This window comes from Cupressus sempervirens, chromosome 10, assembly GCF_028749045.1.
Source record: "Cupressus sempervirens isolate cs-2001-9-10 chromosome 10, ASM2874904v1, whole genome shotgun sequence".
Taxonomy (NCBI): Eukaryota; Viridiplantae; Streptophyta; class Pinopsida; order Cupressales; family Cupressaceae; genus Cupressus; species Cupressus sempervirens.
Window position 1 is genome coordinate 600,512,661 of NC_143127.1, and position 26,884 is coordinate 600,539,544.

Consider the following 26,884-nt stretch of genomic DNA (forward strand, 5'->3'; position numbering starts at 1 on the left):
CAAATGACTATAAGGTCTAGCTAACAATGTGAAGAATGGATCTGGTGGGATTAATGGAGACTTCAAATCAAGATAAATGGAGTTATGGATGCAAAATAACAGCTAAGTAGAGTATGTAGATGTCAAAGAATAATCCTTGAAAACACACTTGCAAAATGGTCAATGATTGATTTAGTTTTTTTGAAGATGGAATAAGAGGAGTGTTTTGAAAATGAGAGAGAGGGTTTATAAGGTAACCTTGATCAAATGTCTATTACGAAATTTAGTAAGTATTAGGTTCCGATGGTAGGTGGGAATATAAGTTCAAGCGCCCAAAGGGTGGTGATGTCCATCCACTTGGTCTTCAAAATTATGTGATGGGTTGAGGACAATAAATTATAATTGATGCTTATTCATGTGCTCATTGCATATTGAAGATAGGTTTAGGCTAGGAAATGGGATAATGATAGCTAAATCATGTTGATAGAAGCGGACACTAAAATGAGTGTAGAAATGTAAGGTGGCAATTTGAAAGAAATTTTGAAGATAGCAATTCCTTTTTATTTATGAAAAAATAAATGACACTATGCAACACTCTTCCCAAGTTTGCCCAAGTATGTTAAACCCACACCAATAAGAACAACAATGGTTTATGTTGCATATAAATGCTGGAATGAACCGTGACAAGCCCGGAAACCACTTGCAAGCTAGTAACATCAACTGCAGATCTGAAATATCAATGATTACTGCTGATATTTGCCTGGGCAGTGTGCTCACACCCCTTGGAAGTTATAACAGGGAAGGGCCTCAAATACATTCACCACATACTACTTATAACTCAAACTTTTTCATCGAAGGGTCATAACAATACAAGGTCTGGAAATCCCTCATCACTCTGCTCGTTTGATAATCAGGTCTGATACGCCAACCTTTATTGCTGAAGCAGGTCAAAACTGCTGCAAGGACAAAGAACTGGTTTGCAAGTACAACATAATTTGAAATGGGGTTTGGGTTCTTTAGTACAAAAACATGTTAAAATTATATATACATGACATTCTTATATATAAAACATGACTTAAGATAAGAATGTCACATAGTATCATATAAACAAGAAAAACCCCATGAACTTGTAATCATAACATCACGATCATACCATTATAGCATCATATACTTCAAGTTCAGTATTAAAATATGTGATCTAATATTACTTTCAATTTATATAAACTAGTATTGTCACTATTATTCAATATTTTACAACCACTAAATTATTTGTCTAGACAGTTATTTTTCTAAATTAGATCAATCAAAACATTTCTAAATTAGATCAATCAAAACATACTTCGATCAATCAAAACATACTTCAATAAATAAGTGCACTAGATACCTCAGAAAAGTATCTGTGAACGTATTTTATATATATTTTTGTTTTACTTTTAAAGATAAATAAGTTATTATTACTTGATATTGTACAAGCAATAATGAAGGATGGAGAGAGGCAATGGTTTGTCATTGTTGATAACTTTGTCAATTTTTTTTAATTTTCTGCACCTTTTTCTCCTGATTTGCTGCCAATCCACCCAAGTATACCCAGATTCATCCTAGATGAACCAGTCCACCTGGGAGTGAGCTCTGGTCGAACCCAAAGTCGAACCAAATCATGACCTATACCTGTTTCGAAATGTACCATTACTAGGCCCCGGGACCGGCAAACTTGGTAACTTAGCCCAAAACCAAGAAAACCCATATTATTCTTACTCAACACCATATGCCAAGTCTGCAGGTCTGAAACCCTTGGTACATCAGGGTATTAAGGTTTTACAACACCTCCTTGGAGGTATTCAAAATCTCAGATTGGTGCCCCTGATAGGTGTTAATACATTCAAAGATCTAAATGCCCCTTATCCAACAATGAAACCCTTCTAAAAATTTAGCACCTTAATCTTGGAATCTTGTCTCTACCTCACAGGCATCTACAACATTAGTATGGTTGTACAATCTCTTGCAATCAGTTTCCTCTAGGTAGTATAGCCAGTAATGGAGTAAATACCAATCACATAAAGCCCTTTGGAACCCTTACAATGATAGCCTTGTATGAATGACCTGTCACAAGAGCATGGTACTCCAAAACCTCATGACCAGTCAGATTATTAGACAAATGATTTGGTAAAATATTGGATGATTAATAATAAAAGAACAAATTGTTCTTAGAGAGTTTACCAAGGTTGCATGGGTACTCGTACCCACACCCCTGGTACTCGTACCCACGTACCCAAGTACCGGGTACACGTATCCCACGTACCGGGTACTCGGTGGAGAGCATCATAGCTAAGGAACTTGATTAAGATTCTGATTTTTTTTTTTTGGTTTTTTGTTTTTGTATTAGCTTGTTGTTTATCAAACTTAATTCAATACCAAATCAGTTTGAAACTTTGATACTCATTAACAATAAACTTTATCACTGTTCAAGTTAAAAGTTTATCATTTGCAATATGTCATTGTCATATGGTTTAGGATCTTCTTGTTCATGTTTAAAGTCTGCCTTCTTTGTTATGCATCTAAGCATTTATCATGTATTATTATTTCAAACATATGAAACTGAAAACAGTACATTACATTTGCAAACTTTATCACTGTTATTGTTTTGAAAAACCATTGTCATGACTCATGAAATCAGATTTTTTATAAATATAAAATTGTAATTTTTAAGTAAGTTTGACATACCCAAGTACCTCCGTCCCCAATTATGAAAAATACTTTAAACATTCAACAATAGCATATATATATATATATATATATATTTGACTATATTTTGATTTTTATATTTTCTATAAAATATTAATTATATAGAAAAAATTAGGCTTACACACATACCCCCGTCCCCTATTTTGAAAAATATGCGTACCCGTACCCGCTCCCGTACCCGTACCCACGTACCCGTGCAACCTTGGAGTTTACAATCGAGATCAGAAACATTCAAATAATAAAAAGAATCTATTATATAGGATATTTACAATCTAGAAGTGACCATAAAAATAGAAATAGAATAACTTAAAAGATATTATTTTAATACCCTCCTTATTGGTCATCTAATCAACAACACCAAGCTGCCCCCTGAATTTGACAAACTTCTCTGGGAGTAGTGACTTGGTGAGAATATCAGTAGTCTGCTCAGCTATAGGAACAAACTGTAAATCCATGGATCCATCTTTAGCCAACAGATAAAATGACAATGAATGTCAATATGCTTAGTGCACTCATGGAATACTGGATTTTTGGCAAGTTTGAGGACCCCTTGATTGTTGCAAAAGAGGAGTGAAGGGCTTGCCTGAGGCATATGAATGTCTGAAATTATCCTACAAAGCCAAACTGCCTCACAACCTGCTTTGACTGTTCCCCTATATTCAGATTCTATTGAGGAAAGAGATACAACATGCTGCTTCTTATTGGTCCAAGTAATAGAAAATTCATGGATCCATCTTTAACCAACAGATAAAATGACAATGAATGTCAATATGCTTAGTGCACTCATGCAATACTGGATTTTTGGCAAGTTTGAGGACCCCTTGATTGTTGCAAAAGAGGAGTGAAGGGCTTGCCTGTGGCATATTGATGTCTGAAATTATCCTACAAAGCCAAACTGCCTCACAACCTGCTTTGATTGTTCCCCTATATTCAGATTCTATTGAGGAAAGAGATACGACATGCTGCTTCTTACTGGTCCAAGTAATAGCACCTTTGCCCTGAAGACATACCTGAAAGTAGAATTCTTGTCATCAACTGAGCCTTACCAATCCAAGTCTGTGTAACCAATAGTGTGGCATCTTTGATTTGGTAGAAGATACCAAAATTAGGAGTGCCTTGACATGGTGTAGGTTGCACTTCGTTGCAACCGAATAATCTGAAGTGGAAGTTGTCATGAAGCAAGATATGTAACTCCTTGCAAAGATGAGATCAAGTCTAGTGGCTGTTAGATATATCAAACTGCCTATTAGATGTCTGAATGTGGGTTAATTCTCAACAGGAGAACTAGATTTTTCTGATAACTTAAGAGCAAACTACATAGGTGTAGATGTAGGTTTACAATCCTGCATTCTAAATTTGTCTAATGGAGCTTGTGCGTATTTAGACAGAGAGATGAAGATGCTATGTGACCGCTACCAAACCTCAACATCTAGATAGTAATGAAAAAGTTCAAGGTCAGTCATTTCAAAAGATAGATAGAGATTTTGTTTGACTCCTTGAATCAATGATTTAGAACTGCCATAATCAACATCTATAACTAGAATGTTGATATCATTGCCAATAGTCTTGACATACAAATTTGAGTCTTGACATACAAATTTGAGTCAGAAGGTCTCCTCCGGAAATCCTGATCTGTGAGGTACTTATCCAATTTTATGTACCATCCCCAAGGAGCTTGTTTGAGACCATAGAGTGCTTTCACTATTTTCAGTACTTGGTGTTCTTTAGTAGCCGCCTTGAATACACGAGGTTGTGTCATGTATACTTATTCCTGGAGCTCACCATACAAGAACGTTGTAATACCCTGATGAGATATCGTCTTCAAACTCTCAAATGAAAATCACAGAATAATGAACATCAAATACTTGCAACTGATTTGATCAAATATTCAATAGATAACCAACAATTCATCCAATATAACAGATTCCAATAATATTAGGTTTGTTATTGCATTATACATTAACAATACAATAACTATTATTATCACCAAAAAATCCAATCTTAAAAAGAGAATTACAATTAGATTGGAGATGCTAAAACAAGAGATGCAATGGAGCTCAAGTGAGACACTGGAAATGACGCATCCACTACGATGGGCTTATTACGATGTAATTGGTAAAAATACTTGGTTGTTATTAACAGAGTCTGAGAGGTCTATATATACAAAAGAATAAAGTGATGTTTCCTTAGGAAACGATTGTAAAGAATAGAAACTTTCTATTCTAGCTAAGAGAAAACTAACAGTTATCTACAATTGATTAAATATTAAAAAACATTCTAATATTTACAATAGATTACAAATCGATTACCATTAAATAATAATAGATGTTTATCTATTATTGTAATACTCTCCTTTAATGGTTAATCTATCCACAACACCAAGCTGTCCACTGAATTTGACAAACTTATCAGGACCAAGAGGCTTGGTGAGAATGTCTGCAGTCCGATCTGTGGTAGGAACATATTGCAAGTGTATGGTCATGTCTTCAACCAACTGTCGTATGTAGTGACAATGAACATCTACATGCTTGGTTCGTTCATGGAAGATTGGATTTCTTGATAACTTGATAACACCTTTGTTATCAACAAACAAAGCAGTCAATCCTGCTGGTGACATTTGCATATCCCAAAGCATTTGATGAAGCCAAACAACTTCACATCCTGCCTTAACAGTTCCTCTGTATTCGGCCTCTGTGGAGGAGAGAGAAACTACCTGTTGCTTCTTATTGGGTCATTTGATGACACCGGGTCCAAACTAAACACATATCTAGAAGTTGACTTGTTATTGTCAATAGATCCCACCCAATTTGAATCTGTGAACCCACTGAGTTTAGGATTAGAATTTTGAGAGTAAAGAGGTCCATAACTTGAAGTGCCCTTTATATAACAAAGCACACGCTTTGTTGGCATCCAATAATCAGCCTTGGGAGTTGTCATAAAGTGTAAGATGTAGTTGACTACGAAGCTGATATTAGGTGATGCATGAGCATCTTGGGTTGCCTTGTAATACTGCTCATTTGTTCATTCTAATGGTTTTAACTAGGTTCCAGTAGTGTTAACCGAGTTCGTGTTAACCGGCAGTGTTAACCGAGTCCAGTGTTAACTAGCAGTGTTAATCAACAGTGTTAACCAAGTTCAAGTATTAACTGAGCTATCCAATGTTGACTGAGTGTTCCTTCATGCGTCGAGTGAACTTGTTATTTGCCGATGTTCGATTCCTTCTTTGACCGAGTTTGTCTGTGACTGGTTCTTAGTTTGAGCCTATGTTACCCCAAGTTTTCGGGACGAGGGAACGGGGGGACGGGGAAACGGGTTTCTGGGACGGTTTTTTTTTGCCGAAACAGGGGACGGCAAGGGACGGCTATATATATATATATCTGAATTTTATCTGAATTTTCAAATATATTCATCAATTCTACATTCATCATAGCAACATAGTTTAAAATTATCAATTTCATTCATCAAATAATGATCCATCAATGATCATAGAGCATAGCAATCAGCATCTAATCAAATCATCGTAGAAAATTCTAAATAGCATCATTTTCAATCATCATTTAAGTACTTAAGATACCATTAGCACATAATGGAATGAGTCAAATAAGAGAATGAAAAACATCAACTCTCAATAAAATGGAAACATTGAATAGATAAAGACTCAAACTTTAAAGTTTTAAACTTTTGAAGTATCAACTATAGTCTATCAATGATCATATAATATTATAATGTCAAGACAGAACACTCCAACTCTGAAACATCAAAGTCAAAATGAAAACAAAAGATACTAAGGCAGCTGCCCCTAATCAGCCATATCAAAGTCACTATCACTATCATCCTGAGCTTCAAAATGAAAACAAAGATGGTATGATAGTTGCCCTTAATCATTCATTTTATAATATATTTTATAAAAAAATTGACTTCTACATGTCCGGGCCTGTAGATGACTGGAAAATTATTTTTTTAATGGTTTTTTGAGTTTAATAAATTTTAATAGGAAACCTTTTATGCAGTCCCCGGGACGTTAGGAAACGGAAAAACAGTCCCTGAAACGGTCAACGTGGTTCGGAAACTCGTTGACTGTTTTCGAAATTTCGGGGACGCGTTTCCTGTTTTCTTCTCCAAGTGGGGACACCTGGGAAACGTCCCTTGCCGTCCCCCCGTCCCCGAAACTGTCCCCGTTTTCGAAACTTCAGGTTTAGGGGTGGAAACGCGTCCCCAGGTAACATAGGTTTGAGCTGACTTATGTATTTAATTTGGATCGTGAATTTAATGATAGGATCTTGTCTTGTGATGAGTATAGTATCTTGTCTTGGGATGAGTGCAGATCATTTTAGGTTGGCCTTCTATTATGTAATGATCTATAATCTTTTGTAAGCTGTTTTGGCAAGTATAAGTAGAGGTATTTGGTTTAGTTTAGAAGGGGGACTTAAAGAGTTTAGAGCAGATGTTTCTCGAATTGCGAATTTGAAGTTGGATTGTGGATCTTGAAGTTGTATTTTGTATCCGACCGTAACCCAGAAGGCCTTACAGTTGGGCATGTATGTTGATAATTTGATGAATCAATAAAAGTGTTTTGCTCTCTCTCTCTGTCTCTTCCCCCTTGGTGTTATTCTCTATGTGTTTTCTTCCGTTGTGCTTACTTAGCAAGGTGTTTGGATAGTTAGGCGTGCCTCTGGCCCTAGCTGTTCATTCCCTCCTTGCTTTATTAGGCCTAGTAGTAGAGAGATAGATGAGGCTGCCTACTAGTTGCCTGTATGTAGTATGCCTAGTAGTTGCCTGTATGTAGTATCATCAATGGGAGGAGAATCAGACTTGGCTAATAACTTGAGACTTTTCTTCATGGGTGTACATGCAGGCTTGCAATCCTGCATTCAAAATTTGTTTAACAGAGCCCTAACATATTTGGACTAAGAGATGAATATACCAGAAGACTGTTGCCAAATCTCAACACCTAGGCAATAATGCATGAGCCCAAGATCAGTCATATCAAAAGACTAGCATAAATTCTATTTGATTCCTTGAATCAAAGATGTTGAATTGCCAGTGATGATCAAATCATCCACATAAATAACTAGAAGGATGATGTCATTATCTGTAGTCTTGATGTACAAATTTGAGTCTAAAGAACTCCTCTTGAAGCCTTTATCACTGAGGTACTTATCAATTTTTATGTATCATGCCCTAGGGGCTTGTTTTAAGCCATAGAGAGCTTTTACCAATCTGAGAACCTAATGGTCTTTACCAACAACCTTGAAACCAAGAGGCTGCGTCATGTAGACCTCTTCATGTAGATCACTATTTAGGAAAGTTCTCTTGATGTCCATCCGATGGACCTTCTAGCTAAACTGTGCTGCCATGGCTAGGACTAATCTGATTGTGCTCATCTTTGCAGTAGGAGCAAAGGTCTTCTCATAATCAATGCCCTGACGCTGAGAAAAGCCCTTCGCAACTAAATGAGCTTTGTACTTATCCAAAATACCATCACATTTGTGTTTGATTTTGTAAACCCATTTGCACCCAATGGGTTTCTTCCCTGGTGGAAGATCAGAAAGGACGCAGGTGTTATTCTTCAGCAAGCTCTAGTGTTCAGATGTCATGGTCTGTTCCCACTTTGGAATTTCTTTAGCCTTGGAATATGTTTGAGGTTCAAACACATTGTGAATGTTGGCCATGAGAGCAAAGTTAATAGACTTCGTAGGTTTGCTATTTTCCATGTAGTTTTCCCATCAATGAGCTCATCATCACGAAGATCAGCAAGTGTCTTAGCCCACCACTTAGGCCGGAGAGGAGAACGACCAACATTAGTATCAAGAGATGCTTGGTGATCAGGTTCCTCACCACAAGAATCCATATCAAACTCAGGTGAAGCATCTACAAAGCAAGGTGATCCTGTAGGAGAAGCTGGAGGTGTCTGTACTGGGATCATTGGTATAGCTGGAGCTGCAGAAGCTACTGGAGCCCTCCCATAAGGTGGACCTAATGGAATCCTAACTTCCAAATCATGAGCCTTCATAGGCCTGTCGGTTGGATTAGGAACATGAGAAAGATGCATGAATGGTCCTTGCTGCTCATCAAAGATTACATTACGACTGTACAGGAGACAAGATGTCTCAGTGTCAATCAAGTGGTCAGCTTTGTAAAGACTATTGTATCTAGCAAGCATGAGTTTTTGACTCTTAGCATCCAACTTGGTGTGTGATGCATCAGCGATCCAAACAAAAGCAAGGGAGCCAAAAATCTTTAGGTGACTGATTTTGGGCTTGCGACTTGACAGGCCTCTTTTGGAGTTTTACCTTTGACCGCCACTATGGGTGACCAGTTCAAAAGATAAACTGCTATGTTAACTGCTTCTGCCAGAACTTCTTCGAAACATCTCTGTGTTTGAGCATGGATCGAGCCATCTCGGTGATTGTTCTGTTTTGACGTTCAACGACACTGTTCTATTGTGGTGTTTGGGATGTAATTAACTGATGTTTGATGTCATGAGTATCCAAGAAGCTAGAGAATTCATTAGAACAAAATTCCCTTGCCTCCCCCTCATTGTTTGACCTAAGAGTAATGATAGATTTCCTAGACTCTTTATCAACTAAAGGTTTGAACTTCTGAAATACATGAAATGCATCTAATTTCTTTTTAAGAAAATACACCCATTTTTTTTCTACAGAAATCATCTACGAACAACAGAAAATACTTGGATCCAAGAACAAAAAGATTGGCCATAGGGCCGTAGATATCGGCATGAACAAGATGAAGTACCTGAGAAGCTCGCCATGAATCGCCACTGGGGAAAGGTGTACGATGTTGCTTTCTAGCTTGGCATGCATCACAAACTCCAAGCTGTTGAGTCTAAATCTCTGGCAAGCCGAGGACAAGCTCTTCTTGAGCAAGTTGAGAGAGATAATGCACATTTAAGTGCTCATACTGCTGATGCCAAAGTTTGCTAATAGAAGACCGCCTAGCAGCCATAGCTAAGTCCCAAGAATCACCAGAATTAGTAAGTTGGAAAAGACCATTATCCTCAAGACCTACTGCAATAATAGACTAAGTCACCTATCAGTGATGGTACACTAATGTGAACTAAAGGTGACATCCAAGTGTGGAGAATGTCGCAGCAATTGACTATCTGAGAGTAGATTTAGTTCCATCATTGAAACATAGTATACATTGAGAAAAATGAGATTCCTACCAACAGATTGGATTTGAATGTTACCTTTACCGACAACAGTGTACTCTTCTCCACCACCAAAAATAATAGAATTTGAATAAGGCTAGTAGTCATCAAACCAATATCTACAGTGGGTGAAATGATGGGAGGCACCTGAATCAATATACCAGGCATTTGACTTCACATGATCTGCAAGTTTTTTAGCCATGAAGGCGTAAAACACAGATTCCCTCTGCTCAGTGTGCTCTGCACTGTTCGTTTTGGGCTGCGAACCTGATTGCTTAGATTGGGAAGCTAAGAATTTCCAACATTCAACCTTTATGTGACCAAACTTGTGGCAATAGTTGCATTGAATGTTCTTCTTTCGGGAGCCTTTCGAAGCTAGAGCAGATGACTTCTGTTGAGAAGACTGTTGAAACTTGCCGCTATCCTTTTGAAAGGATTTAGCAACAAAGGCTTGCTCTATAGAGGTGGAGCTGGAATTGCTGTCGAATTGTTGTTTCCACTGATCTTGTTGAAGTAGAAGTGTGCAGAGATTTGTGAACTTCAGATCAACACCAGAAGACGTGATGTTGAGAGTTTCGATAAAATGCTCAAAGACTTTGGTAAACTTCGGAGAGTGATAACCACAATGTCCTCTTCCTCCTTTCGACCAATGGTAGGCAACTGACCATGGATTTCCTGAATCCTATTCAGGTGAGCCTGGAGCGATGTTTGCTCATCCATGATAATAGAAAACAGAGTGTGTTTCAAGAAGAAAGTTTTTCTTTTGTTAGAAGTCTCATGAAGGTTTTTGAGATGTGTCCATATCTCGACAGCTTTCTTGCCGGATGGAATTTGACAGAGCTGGTCATCAACTACAGATAATTTGAGAAGCATCACCGCCTCTTGATTATTCAGATCCCATGTATCTTGATCAGTACTAGGGGCAGTCGGACGTGTAACACCCTGAACAATTTGATCGATATTTTGATATTCAAAAATTGCTATTATCCACTACTTCCAAGTGCCATAATTTCGACCATTGAATTTTGAGTTGCTCTTGAGCAAAATATTTGTCAAAGATGCCATAGCATGTTTTCTAATGAAAAAACATGAATATTTGTGAAAGCATGTTCTTCAAGGCAAAAAAATGGAAGACTTAGAAAATTTGAAGGATGACCCATAAGAGAGCTCAGAAAACTTAGAATATGTTGTCAATTTTTGGATCTATTGCCTTGAAAATCAAGGCACCCAAAAAAATCAGACGGCAATCGAGTTGGGCTCTCGAAATCCCACCAAGAATTTGTAATCAACAAATTTTTTCGAGCTCAAAATTTAGGGTTTCGAAGAAAACCCAAGTTGGTAGCCATGGAGGTTGAAGTTGTAGGAAGAAATGACGTTTGCAAGTTGAAAGATGCTTGATTTTTTCCAGAATTGAGGCATTTTGCAGGGATGACAGAGACAATGAAGGGTTGTCACAAAAGAAACAAACATTTCACCCTAAAAATGCGAATGTAGCAGATGTGCAACCAACAAATAACATCTGAGAAAATGACCTCAAAAAACGGCAATGGCAGCCTTAAACCAGGTCGTGGTTCCATTTCAAAACCAAGAGAAGCCCATACTTGAACCCCACGACGCTACAAACAAGCGGATCTCCCTGAAAATTGCGATTTTAGTGGTTTTTCACAGAAATGTGATTTTTAGAATTCGAATTTCTCAAGGTAGAAACCCTAAGTGGGTTGTAGAGAAAGAGACTGAAATAATTTTGGAAATTTTTAACAAATAATTTCAAAAGATATTATAAATTTGTTGAAAATATTTCAAGTATTGGTTTTGATACCATATTACAATGCAATTGCTAAAAATACTTGCCTTTTATTAATAGAGACCGAGAGGTCTATATATACAAAAGAATAAAGCGATGTTTCCTTAGGGAACAATCGTAAATAATAGAAACTTTCTATTCTAGCTATAAGAGAAAATTAATAGTTATCTACAACTGACAAAATATTAGAAACATTATAATATTTACAATAGATTACAAATAGATAACCATTAACAAAAAATAGATGCTTATCTATAATTGTAATAGGGCTTTCGTCCACCGTCTTCCATCTTGTGGGTTTTCATCCTCCAAGTGGGCCGAAAGTTGAAGCTTCCAATTGACTCTCCAAGAGAGATCAATATCTAAGCAAATAACCAAATGAATATCCAAGCGTGCTGAAAATGAACCCCTCATCCTTCTTTTATGCTCAAACGGTGACTCTTTAGTTTCCTTCTCCTTTCCTTTCGTCATTTTTCTTTTTTGTCACCTTTTATCTCCCTTTATAATATTAAATTGACCCATTTATTAAAATTGCATTAAGTTCCCTTAAGCCAAAATTAATGTTTCATGAATTTGACTTCAAAATTCCTAGTGTCCCAAAAAGGGGACATTACAAGTCCTCCCTCGAGATTGCTTGCCCTTAAGCAATCATGAGCCCACAGTCTAATACCAAGATCTCATATCAACCTTATGAAAACTGCTTTGGCAATCTGTTGTGCTACTTTGATATGAACAAAGGACTTAGAACTGCAAAGCCATTCACAGACTTCCCATAGCAACCATACATCAAGCGTGCTAATACTAGGATCCCAAACCATGTTGTCATGACCATTAGATATGATGCGATAGAAATGTATCAAGGAGCTATGTATATCACAATACATTGTGACGAACCAACCTAAATTGTTGATGTAAGAAACAAGCTGCTCAATAGTTGAAATCAACACTGTGGGTGCATAAAGTACAATGCTATCGTCATCAATTTGGGAACCCCTAAGGACATAGGTGCCATGAGTAAGAATGAGGCTGAAAACTCATCCTCTATGATCAAAACATAACTCTCATCAATTCTCCACCAAGATCTATTCAATGGCTGATGTATGAAATTCATCCAACTCATATGTAAGTGAGAATCTAGTACCATGTATGGGCTGATCGAAAGATGAGCGATAGTAGTCAATTCAACATACCAATCTTGTGACCAAGATTCTTTGTTAGGAATTGTAACTAGATCCAAATTTCTGAAGTCAAGATCATCCTCTTCATGACAATCAAGAATAGCTTCCTCATTGATCTCAAAAAGTGGATTATCAAAAGTCCAATCAACGTCTACTTCAAACAAGGGGTTATTGACTAGCTGAATGTGATCTGAAATTTTGGTATTTGGTCTTTTGGGACAACTATCCAAGTCATAGGTTTGCTGAATGCTATCATGTTCATTAATTACTTCTTGGAAAAACTCCTGCCGCTCTTTACTCTCATGCTCCCATGTCTAATTTGTGACCCTAACTTGATTTTCTGCTTCATGAAGAGCAATCTGTGTACATTCAGTGCCTCTTGAGCATCTTTAAGTTCCCTATTGAGCATCACAATCTCATTCTTCCCTTTACTCAACTGATCAACATATATTCCAACAACCTTAATAATATTATTCCTATCAAAAAACAAACATAAATAATTTGATTTCATAGATTCAAGGGCTGTCTTGACTACTTGCAAATCAGCAACAAGTAAATCTCCTTCGACTCCCTTTTGAGAGCCTTCTTAAGGAGTTCCTTAATCATCTTGTGAGTGCTGTCATAACGTATCAAAGATGCCACAACCACGTCTTCAGTAACCTTCGGCTGATTCTTTAAGGCATGCATCTCATTATTGTCATATTGAAACGAATCATCATCTTCTTGTAGTATGATCTTTGATTGATTTTCTAATTTCATGTGATGTGTAGAAGAAACACTAGATCCATCACCACCCCCACCGCCGCCCCCCCCCCCCCGCCCAAGAATGTCATCAGTATCATTATAGGCCTCAAACTCATTGTTTGTTTGATTTGAATGCAAAGACAAAGCTGCTGCTATGTCATCATTCTCCAAACATTCATCATAAAAGAATTTCAGCATGCATTTACTTCGAGTACAACCAACCTCATCAGCATGTTTGTCAAGGCTAACTTCCAAATCACCAACATAGAAATTTGTATGTTCCTTATCCATTGCTGGAATTATCTTATCTATATTTTTCTCATCACTGGTTTGAATCTTTTTAGCTTCCTCTTCAATACTATTAGCTTTCTCTTCAATACTACAATTTTTGCAAACATGATTGGGTGTCCAAATGGCCTCACTTGTAGAGAAGATTGGTTCCTTCCTTATTTGTTTTTCCCTCTTTTTAAGAGTCTCTTTACCCTGTAACCCCATGGAGATCAGTTGACTATCAATCATGAGATCCTGCAACATTTTAATTTTATCTTTAATTAATTCTTTCACAAGCTCGAAGGCTGCAATGAGAGCATATACTTAAACAAGCCTTTGCAATATCTATGTTCCTTCCTTCAAAAAGCTAACAAGGTCAACTGCAACCTCTTGCAAATTTCAACATCTACATCAAGGATTGAGGATATAATGGTGTGCGTGCAAGTCTTTACGTTTCCTGAATGGTGGTTCTCAATTTCAAACAAGAGGCTTTCTAACAGCCGAAGAATTAAATCATTGCATTCAAGGTCAATCATAAAATAGAATAATCTCATATTTGCCATCATATCTAGAATCTTAACCCTTTTGGTAAACATAGGGTCTTTGTCAACATATAATCCCTGTAGGTTTTTAACCATTAGCTGCAAAAGTTTCCTTAACACCACATCATTGTAGGCTGCTGTAGGAGATGTTATTCGTATAATCTCGCTGAGACATGAAGCAACTGCAAGCTTCACATCTTTATGTGGATGTTCCATAAACTTGGGTTGGACCAAGGTAACCTTGAGGGTTGTAAAGCCCAATTTGGAAGCCTACAATTTGCCTGCGCTACATTGGTCAAATATGTTTCTATCTCTTCCAATTTATAGAGAACGTCATTTGAGGATTCGTAACACAAATACGTATAGCCAACCAAATTTTTTTTTCCTTCTAGGAGTCTCTTAGCTAAAGACCTTGTTAAATTCCTCTAAAAAAACATTACTTTTCAGATCTTCCATTTTTTTGACTGAGTCGCTTGTCAATATTCCAAAAAAGAACATTCAAAACATATAGTAAATATGCAACATCACTTCTTCAACTTGGATGTTTTAGAAGCGATGCGAAGCCTATGTAGAAAACCTGTGACGACATTTCTGCACTTCCAATCTATACTTCGCATTCGTTACCTTTCACCTGCCTTGTTTACTAACTATGATTTCCCTTTATATTTGTTCAATTTGATGAAGCGAACCAACTGTTAGATATACTCTGTCTCAGCTAGCTCATGCCAAACTCAACCATTGGAAAGTCGTTTCTATTTTAGACCAAGATAGGCCACGATACTGATGCACTCACCAAATATACGAGAGTTAGAAGACTTGGAAATCCTCCCTATTTTTTTCACCGCAACTAACCTTTGATGGTTAAATTTCAATATGATTTAGACTCTAGAGTCTCTGTTAATATTGTTCATGCCACGAGTAGTGCTAAAATATAGCCTGATATGCTTTGGCTTTAAATACATTTCAAATACTACAACAGATTGATTGTTGGACTATATAGAGAACGCATGGGCATTTATCGAAACCCATCAGAGAATATTATTCTGTCTTGACACTCAAGCGTTTTTTCCTTCTAGTTCAAATTCATGAACAACAAGTACTCACAACCATCCTCCAATAGTTCTTGGTCTTGTATAATGCTACTTCCTTGCAAGTTGGAGTATGATGTGTCCAGCTTGAATGGTCCTCGGTGGCAAGACTTTTCTGGTTCGATTAATTTGTTTCCAAGCTTACTATGATTGGCCTGATAGGAACTCGAACTCTCAAATTGATCAAATGCCTTCATAGACTATGCACCTTAATTATTTGCCCGATTGTGGCAAAGTAATACCAACCCAATGAAGAATAAGGAAGGCTTTGTACAACTTACTCAACCATATGAATGAAATCTTTAATGCTAGCTAAAGTTTGTGGCCCAAATGTTGTTCGAAAATTAGTCCCATCAGAAAGCTTGAACTGATATATTTCGCTTGTGCTCTTATATTCGAGCCAATCCTATAGTCACGAGATCCTAGTAATTGCTTCCATGACAATACGACAATGGTTATAATGTTATTGAAGTAGCTCCAAATTTGCACTTGCAATGCTTATACCTACCTGTAGATATGTTTTCAATGTTCACAACACATTTGGTGTTTATTTGTTAGGCTTGTAGACAATTGGTGCTCTTCAAATATTATACTATTAGTGCCTGATGAACTTTGTTTTGCCAATATGGATGGTAGCCGCTCAACCCGCTGTCCCTAATGCACCCATCATCGTTGCTAAGGAACGTTTGGCTCCTTATCCACTGTTTTCCTTGGGCCCAACAAAGCAATACACAATAGAGTTGTGATACCTGCAGTTATGGAATTCTTATTCACATTAAACCCACTTCTCACAGCTTGTAGATATAGGAGGGAACTTTGCGGCAATAACTCACATGGTAGGGAAAATCAACAGGCCCTTTCAAATGTTTGCCTAATGCTTTTTCCAAAAACTTCTTTGTCAAATGATAAATTTTGATATCCCCTTATAGAGCCACAATGAATATTTGGGGTTCCGTTAGATTTCTAGGGACCAAATTCGGTTAGCTGCCACATCCTGATAAAACATTACAGATGCCTTTATAATATTTGAAACTCAAAACATTATTCGGCAACTGTAATTGTTGTGTTTTTAATATAAGTATTCATCTTCTGCGAAGAACGAGCTCCACTTCGAACGGTTGGCAATTAAAACTGAGAAACTATGGAGCTATTAATCTTCACAATATCAATCACTGCTTCTAGATGTTCATACGCCAACTTCTTCAAACTCTCTAGTTCAGCTTCTAATAATTCCTTATTGGATTTTTTAAATTTTTTATTAATTTGCCGTGTATTTCTCACTACTCTCAACAGTGCTAATAGTTGTCATCAATCCTTCTTGTTTTAGAATGAGCTCTACGTTCAAGTTCAATTCTGTCCAGAAGTCTGCAGTTGCAAATCACCCCATATGAAGATGCTTCGCTGTGAAGATTATCACATTTAATTCTCCCACAAAATTCAAATTGCCCAGAAAAAATATTTGATAGAACACAAAAAAGAATACCCAAATACAAATTAATACTTTTCTTCAACCCACTGTGTCGTCATATAAAACTTTTATGACTCTTGATAATATTGACAGTCTTAATTAAAGGTGGGCTTGTACACTATTCCGAGATATTGAAAAGAGCGGCCAATACTTCCAATTTCTGCTATAAATTAATGTAGCTTTGACTGTGATATAAATTTTAAAAATGAACCCTTTCTTGATTAATTCTGAAATTTTGAATCGATTTTTGCTTTTCAAGTAACCTCACAGGTTGGTAGGATACACTGCTCTAATACCACTGTAATACCCTTGCTGAGTATCGTCTTCAAACTCTCAAATGAAAATCATAGAATAATGAACAACAGATACTTGCAACTGATTTTATCAAATATTCAACAAATAACCAGCAATTCATCCAATATAATAAATTCCTATAATATCAGGTTTATTATTGCATTATACATCAGCACTACCATAGCTATTATTATCACCAAAAAATCCACTCTTAAAAACAAAATTACGGTCAGATTGGAGATGCTAAAACAAGAGATGCAATGGAGTGCAAGTGAGACACTTGAAATGATGCCTCTACTAAATGGGTTTTTGTCCACCATCTGCTGTCTTGTGGGTTTTCGTCCTCCAAGCGGGCTGAAAGCTGAAGCTTACAATTGACTCTCCAAGAGAGTTCAATGTCTGAGCAAATAACCAAATGAATATCTAAGCACGCTGAAAATGAACTACTCATCCTTCTTTTATTCTAAAATGGTGACTCTTCAGTTTCCTTCTCCTGTCCTTTCGTCATTTTCCTTCTTTGTCACCTTTTAACTCCCTTTATAATATTAAATTGACCCACTTATTAAAATTGCATTAAGGTCCCTTAAGCCAAAATTAATATTTCATGAATTTGACTTCAAATTCCTAGTGTCCCAAAAAGGGGACATTACAATCACACTCTTGACATCCATTTGATGGACTAATCTGATGATGTTCATCTTAGCAGTGGGAGCAAAGGTCTCTTCATAGACAATTCCTTTTGGTAGAGACAAGCCTTTGGCAACAAGACAAGCCTTATATTTATCTAAAGTACCATCAACTTTCTATTTGACTTTGTAGACTCATTTGCAACCAATGAGTTTATTTCTTGAAGGAAGATTTGATAGATTCAATAGGCTATGATGCTCAGTCTGCATAAGTTCTTCTAACTCAAGTATTCATTCATTTGGCCTCTATATATGTTTGAGCTTCATACACACTGTGAGTGTTGGCCATTACAAAAAAATTTTTAGAGTCAAAAGTTTCTCTTTTTCTGATCATGTTCTACCCTTGACGAGCTCATCATCATGAAGATCGTCAATGTCTTAGCCCACCATTTGGGCTAGAGAGTAGAAGTGCTAACATTTGAAGTAGATTTTTATCATCAAACAAAAGGTCAGATGAATTGTGAGCAAAATCAGATTGTGTGGTTGATTGTCTAGGTAAGCATGCTGGAGAAAGAACTAGAGGAGAGGCAGTAACAGGAATAGCTGGAGCTATCTCAAGTAAAGCCCTCCCATCCGGTGGGCCTAATGGGAGACATATATCCAAGTCTTGAGCTTGGAGAGATTGGTCCTCTAAATGCATAATTAAGGAGAGAGCTTAAATGACCCTTGTTCCTCATCAAAGACCACATCACGAGTGAAGATGAGATGATCAGAATTGATGTCAACTAGGCCATAGGCTTTGTAATTATTACTACAGCTAGTTAGCATGAGTTTCTAGCTCTTGGCATATAACTTGGTGCATCTAGCATCAGGGATCCAAACAAATGTAGTGGAGCCAAAAGCTTTGAGAAGAGTGATTCTATGCTTTTGACTTGACCAAATCTCTTCCTGAGTTTTCTTCTTGACAACCATTGTATGAGAGTGGTTGAGAAGATAGATGACTGTGTGGACTACTTCAACCCAAAATTCTTTTGGAACCTACTTGTATTTAAGCATTGACTAGGCCATTTCGATGATCGTGCGGTTTCGATGCTCAATGACACTATTTTGATGAGGGGCATAGGGTGTTGTTAATTGGTTCTTTATGCTATGTTGATCACAAAAATGAGAGAACACAAAGGAACTGTCAGCCGACTTGATTGTCGTCAGTGTTTTTGTATTTTGTAGCTGATGTCGGTAAAGATTTTGTAGTCGACGGGTAAATAGTTTGTAACGGACATAATGTTTGTGGCCGATGGACTCCTTCGGGAAGGTTCAGCGGATAGTATTTATATCCCGTCTGGGATCATTGTAGATGATCATTCATCTTGTGATATCATATACGCTGTATGTAATGTTCTGGCATGTGTGAATAATCTAAGGAATTCTGCTGTTTGTGTTTATTGTCTGTGTGCATTTCTTAATTAACCTATGCAGTAAACATTTGGCGCCGTTGCCCTATGAACCTGGAAGGTGGGAGGAATGAAGATTAATGCCAAATCAGCTTAACAACGATCGAAATAAGGCTAAGGGAAAAGATGGAATCCGTACTGTGCAAGAGAATTTAATTCTGGCACAGCAAGCTGAACGTCGATGGAGATTTCAGAAGATTGCCGACGGAAACTGGAGCACGGAAAAATTGTTGGAGGAAACTCGGCAATGGGTGGAATTGGTGGAAGAAGCACGGGTGGAGTTTTTGAATTTGTGTTTGCCGAGGGAAGAGAATCCAGATGGAAGAGCATCGACTCGCACGGCTCAGAGTGCCGACGGAGCAAGAGCGTGGAGTGAACTCTTTGTCTGGGAGATACTTCCGCAGGCGACAACTTCAAAACACCCTTCTTCACCAAGGTTCGCAGTTGTTGAGTTTGACGGTGTGGGAAAACAGTCCGTCGGTGTGGGAGAGCAGTTCGCCAGTGTGGCAGAACAGTCCGCCGGTGTGGGAGACCAGTCTGCCGGTGTGGGAGTGCAGAGCGCCGGTGTGGGAGTGTAGAGCGCCAATGTTGCAGGACTGAGCAACCCCTGTTTATAGGAACCAATTGTGATGGTGGGACCAAAAGAGAAACTGCCGAAGTTCGATGGCGATGGTATGGCCGATCCCATTCGACACTGCAAAACATGTGAAACGATATGGAGGGCAAATGACATAACTGATGAAGACGACTGGATGAGGCAATTTTCGGCCACCCTACGGGGAGTAGCAATTGACTGGTTTACTAGTACAGATCCACAGAAACTGGACAGTTGGAATAACATTAAAAAGGAGTTTCTGGCCGAATTTCAACTGTTGCGAGACGATAATGAAATTGTAGCAGAGATCTTTAATACCAAGCAAGGAAAGAACGAAACTGTCCACGTTTACACTAGGAAATTGAAAGATTTGATGAACAAAATGGAAAACAAGCCGGTGGACGAACTTCAAAAAAGGTGATTCGTGGAAGGCCTACCCCCAAACCTGCAGAAGAAAATGAAAATTGTGCCGCCGTCATCATACACGGAAGCCTATAATAGAGCATTGAATCTCGAAAGTGAACACAAGACAAAGAAGAAGAAGAAGACTAGTTCGTTTGATTCTGATGATGACGAGCCTTCCGACGAAGATAGCAGCGATGATGAAGGCAGTAGCAAGAAGGTCCATGCCCTACAGAAGGACACGATCCACATGATGGAGTTTAAAAACATGCAGAAGGAGCCAAAAAGCAGTGAGCTGTGGTGCACGGAGTGCAAGACCGACGGTCATACTAAAGGAGCCTGTCCAAAGAATCAATTTTGCGACATTTGTCAAATCATGGGCCATTCGACAAAGGAGTGCCCCTTTAACATGAAGATAAGAGGATCTCCGTAGGTGCTTCTTACACAGGAGGCTTCCCTGTCGGGCAGTAATGGGAACACCAATAGTGCAGGTGCCACATCCGGTGGATACAGGAATAATAGATGCGGACAGAACAACAATAACAATAACAATACGAGCAGAAGCCGAATCCAGTATGATGCAAATGGACGGCCAATTGTTTAGTGCCACGCATGTAACTTGTGGGGGCATTTTGCGTGGGAGTGTCCAACGGCGAATACACCTCAACTATTGTGCCGATGGTGCGGACTCGATGATCACGACAACTCCAAGTGTCCAAAATCCGGAGTTAACTTGATCACTATCGGGACGGATGAGGAACAAGTTTTGGCAATTATGCGGAAACAAGCAAAAGAATACTTGGACCCCGCCGAAGAAAAGAGGAAATTTGCAAAAGCACGGGCGGAGGTTGAAAAAGTATCGCAAGCGACAACACCTCAGGACATCACCAGCACTTTAGCGAGGAATTCCGCGGAACAAAACATAGTATGGCAAATTTTGCAGAGGAAGGTACCATTAAAGATAAATGATTTGCTTCTCACCATGCCTCAACTCCGATTTGCTCTCTCAAATATTATGCCAGTTCCCAAGTCATCGGGAGAACCAAGTCGAGGGAAGGAAAAGTCACCGGGAGAACCAACTCGAGGGAAGGAAAAGGAGATTGCTATAGGTGGAGAAGATCAGATGTTGTTGGCGCTGACATTCGGACAGCACCCTGCGGTCGTCGAGATGGGGATCCTCGGACATGTTCTCATGGACACAATAGTTGACAGAGGGTCCGGCGTAAATGTATTGCCGGAAGAAACTTGGAGGAAGCTTGGATAGCCGGCATTGTGGCCTCCGAAATTTCAACTGCTGATGACCGATCAACATGGCATTAAACTGCTGGGTATTCTCATGGCACAGCTGGTAACAATTGGCACTCAAGCGTTCCTGCTGGATTTCGTGGTGATTCCATTAAAGAGAAAAGGATACGATGCCATCCTGGGCCGCGAGTGGCTTATTGAAGTGAGAGCCTAACGTGACTGGAAGAAGAACACTTTATTATTGGAAAGTAAATGCCGCGGACTTGGCTGACCAGCAAGCAGCATGGGCAGCGGAGCGGGCAGCACTATGAGGGATATGGCAGCAGTTGTGCAAGATAAGGACGCGGCTATTTGAGATGTGGAAGCGGCTGTACGGGATAAGGATGCGACTGAGCACGAGTTGCAGTTAGCCAGGAGACAGGTTATGGATGCTGCACTTAATCTAAAGGAGGCCGTCGAGGTTAATTCACAGATTCAAACAGATCTGCGCATTAGGACAGAGCAGGTGTATGAGTTGTGTCGCTAGCAACACTCTTCTGGGACGCCTCCTCCTTCTCTCTAGTATTTCTTTTGTTGTCTCCTAATTTTGTTAGTCGCCAGGAGACGACTTTTCTTTTTGGGGGGATGATGTCGGCTGACTTGATTGTCGTCGGTGTTTTTGTATTCTGTAGCTGACGTCGTCGGTAAAGATTTTGTAGCCGATAGGTAAATAGTTTTTAGTGGACATAATGTTTGTGGCCGATGGACTCCTTCGGGAAGGTTCGGCGGACAGTATTTATATCCCATCTAGGATCATTGTAGATGATCATTCATTTTGTGATATCATATACGCTGTATGTAATGTTTTGGCATATGCGAATAATCTAAGGAATTCTGCTGTTCGTGTTTATTGTCTGTGTGCATTTCTTAATTAACCTATGTGGTAAATAGGAACAAAATTCACCCCCATCGTCAATTCTTAGAGTAATAATATGTTGACCAGACTCTTTTTACAAATGATTTGAATTTTTGAAGTACTATGCACACCTCTGTTTTTTGGAAAATGTACCCACGTTTTATGATTGAAATCCAACAAATAGTGAAAAATACCTGGACCCAATAATAGAGGGAATAGCCATAGGTCCACAAATATCCACATGTACTAGTTAGAATACCTTAGAAGCTCTCTAGAAGCCATTTGAAAAAGGAGTGTGATGTTGCTTCCCAGCCTTACATGCTCTGCAAACTCTAAGATTCTGAGTTTGAATCTCTAATAGTCCGATGACAAAATCTTCTCGAACAAGCTAAGCAAGATAATGCACATTTAGGTGCCCATGCTGCTGATGCCAGAGTATACTAATAGAGGAGTGATTGATTGCCATAGTAGCTACTAGGAATCCCTAGAGTCAACAACTTTAAAAAGACCATGATCTTCAACATCGGTAGCTACTGTGAACTAAGTTTCTCGATCAATGATATGACATTAATATGAACTGAAGGTCATGTCAGGTTAGGGAGTGTCAGAATCTGACTGATGGAGAGAAGATTGAGTTCCATGTCTGAAACATAGTACACATATAGGAAAATCAATTTCTTTCCTCTAGACTGAATCTTGATATTACCTTTTCTAACAATGATGTACTCTTCTCCAAAATAATTGAATCTAAAATTGGATGGAAATCTGTGAACCAATCATAGTGATGAATGAAATGACAAGAGGCACCTGAATCAATATACTAGACAACGGATTTTACATGATCTGTAGGTCTTTTAGCCATGAAGGTGTAAATGACAAATTCACCTGGGTAAGCGTGCTTCACAACATGTGCTTGAGGCTATAAACTAGATTGGTTGGCTTTAGTAGCTAAGTGTTTCTAGCACTCCAACTTCATATGAGCAAAATTATGGTAGTAGTTGCATTGAACATATTTCTCCTTTGGACCTTTGGAAGATTGAGCGGATGGATTTCGTTGAGAATACTAAAAAATTGATAGTGGTCTATGGATCTAGCTAAGAAGGTTTGACTGTTAGAAGATGAGGTGGTGCTAGTGCCAAATTGTTGTTTCTAGAGATCTTGTTATAGAACCATTATATAGAGATCGGAAAAAAAATATCAGAATGATTAGAAGCAATGTTGAGAGTTTCAACAAAGTGCTCATAGGAAGATGGGAGACTCTTCAAAGTGATTGCCACCATGTCTTCTTCCATTTTGTGTCCTATGGCTTTCAACTGATCATGCATACCTTTGATTTTATTGAGATGCTTTCTAGAGAAACTTGATCATCCACCATGATCGAGAAAAGTATGTTCTTCAAAAAGAATGCATGACTTTTGTCGGAGGCTTCACGCAAACCTTTTAGATGGCTCCAACATTTTGCAGTAGTTAGACTCTAAGGAACTTAGGGGAGCTAATCATATCACTGCCAGAAAGTTTGATGAACATGAGAACTTCTCAATTTTGCTCATCAAATTTATCCTGCTTTGTGCCTGCTTCCTTGGGACGTTTGGTCATGCCTAACATAATTTTATCAAGACACTTGTGCTCAAAAATTGTCATCATGCACTGCTTCCCGGTATTGTACTTCTTGCCATTGAATTTTTGACCGCCTTCCAATAGAATGCTGGTCAAAGATGCCATTTCTTATTTTTCAAGACAAATATCAATGTGAAACTACTGACACAAAATTTGAGGCACAAAAATTGAAACACCCAATTTTTTTTGACAACCTAGTTGAGGTCTCAAAAAACCCATCAAGAATCAATAAATGAAATAAAATTCTGTCTGACACAAAATTTGAGGCATGAAAAATGAGACACCCAAAAAAATTTGAAAGCAACCCAGTTGAGATCTTGAGAAACCCAACCAAGACTGGAATTAGATTGCGAATTTGGTAAAAACACGAGCGTTTTGATCAAAACGCTAGCCGGCTGAAAAAAGCTTAAAAAAATGGTAGTTTGCTGTAAAAAACAGTGAAAGCAGAAGTAGAATGGTTGTTGACGCAAAGAAGTTCACAAACAAAGACATTTTTCCCTAAAAAATGCATTTGTAGCATAGGAAAATGGCGTAACAAGCACAAACCTGTCATAGACAACCAAAATTTTTTGGAAATTGACAAAGAAAAACAGGTTGCAGAGATAAATATATGGGTAGTAACAAGCACGAAGCGATCTACAAACAATGGCGTCCTCAGTCTAGACACAATTAAAAGAAACACGAATGACTTTTGGAGGCGAAGAAACAATGAAAAACCCCGATTGAGCCAAGAAACAACCCAAAAACGACTGTGTACAGATTTGTTTTTGTGCAAAAACGATGTCCATGATTTAAAAAGATGATGTTACAACAGGTTCCTTCGACCCACAGAAAAAAGGCAGAAGTGGGTCAATGAAAACCCTAGTCGGGTTTGTAGAACAAATAGATAAAACTAAACAAATTTCTCAAAAACAAATTTGAAAGTCCCATAGAAAAATAATTTTGAAAATTTTAATACTCAGATAATTTCAAAATGAAATTATAATTTTTTTTCGATTTAAAAAAAAAACTTAGCTCTGATACCATATTAGACAAATGGTTTGGTAAAATATTGGATGATTAATTATGAAAGAACAAATTGATCTTATAGAGTTTATAATTGAGATGTTTCTAAAAAGAAATATACAAATAATAGGAAAAACCTATTATACAAGATATTTACAATCTAGAAGTGACCATTAAAATAGAAATAGAATATAACTCAGGAGATATTATTGTAATACAGATAACAGTTATCACTGTGAGCAGCTAGCATAGATCATTCATACTCTTTAACAAGTCACATTAAAGCCCATCATGCATGGTTCAAGTCACTTTTCACCTCTTTGAGGAATAATAATGTTTTATCATGATTAAAGTCACTTTTCCAGGGTTATATCCATTATAATTTTTTTTTGAACAACTCTCTCTTTAATATCTCCGATATTAGACAATTTAAGTGAAATATTAATTAAATAATTCAATAATAAGTTGTGGAGAGCACCCAAATGATGTGGTGTTGTGATTTTGATCATACATAAGTGATATTGAAGACTAGGGACAATGATTAGAGGCAATTAGGCAACTTTCTATAAATAGTTTGTTCCTCCTAGAAGTTCGGGGAGCACACAAAAGATTAAAAATTGATTCCTAAAGCATCAAGGGGATCCAGGCCAAGAACATTCTCTCTGCAAGATTGATCAAATGTTTCTCCATGAACATTGGAGTTCTCCCTAACCAACCAATTAACCTCTAGAAGACTTGGAAAATGGCTAAATGTCCACCAATTGGCTAAGCGCCAAAAAGGAGATATTACATTATTTTTAATCTCTAAATATTATATTTAACATGAAATTAAAAAAATCATAAATTTCTCTATTTTTAGAAATATGATCTTCATTTTTTAGATACTGAGTTTTTATTGATTTTTGTTCTTTCAAACATGGTTAATCGAATTCCATTTACACTTGTACCACACTATTTCAATGATGTATGAATAAGATGCTACTATGGTATAATGTAATTTTTTAATCACATTGGGGTTTTGATCGGTGCATATCAATTTTTTTGAAGTGCTAGAGATATAGGGATAAAACTCTCTTAAAACTTAGAAGGTGAGGCTGTATTGTGGACTGGTTTTTGGAACTATATTGTCTTTGCATTTACAAAACAATTCATCCTTCAACCTATATCTTCCTTTCTTAGAACCAAGCTTGCGAATCTATGTTGCTGCTACTGTCATTTAAAGAAAAATTTGAGGCTTTTATTGATTCTTTTTAATCTTCCATTTGATCTTTAAGGTTATAGGGCAGAAATATGTTTTCAGTGCAATGAGACTAGAACTGCTGATAGTTAATTGCTTCCTCTTTATTCTTATTTTTCAATTATGCTGTTCATGCCATACTGTAGTTTAAATAAATATGAGATTTTGAGTTTATAAATGAATTATAATTTGTTTGCAGGAGAGAAAATTGCAGAGGTTGCAGCATCGCATAGAAGCTTCTTTTGATAGTACAAGAACTGACCATCAGGTAATCTTTTGGAATTTTCTGCCTAACAGGAGATTCAATATTAATACAACATCACATAACCATTTTAATGCATGACTTAAATTACATGTTTGGTCTCGTGTTGAAGTCTGAACTTAATATGTATAAACCGATGTGCCAAAACTTTTAACAGATTTCTGCTAGGATTTTTATTGTGATTATCTGCCCAACTTCTTTTTGATTTCATAAAAAATTGACTGCAACCAAAATTGCTAGCAGATTTTCAGTTAGGATTTTTCTTGTAA

The 26,884-nt window shown here is 37.7% G+C and overlaps 1 protein-coding gene across 1 annotated transcript in view; it reads left to right on the forward strand.

Moving 5' to 3' along the window:
* The window catches only part of LOC149535292 (uncharacterized), a 144,366-nt gene that overhangs the window by 55,940 nt on the left and 61,542 nt on the right, over positions 1–26,884 (forward strand). Inside the window, exon 3 of the mRNA XM_089807814.1 lies at positions 26,553–26,621. Within this exon, the coding sequence (XP_089663940.1) occupies positions 26,553–26,621 (69 nt within the window). The remainder of the gene's footprint in view (positions 1–26,552; positions 26,622–26,884) is intronic.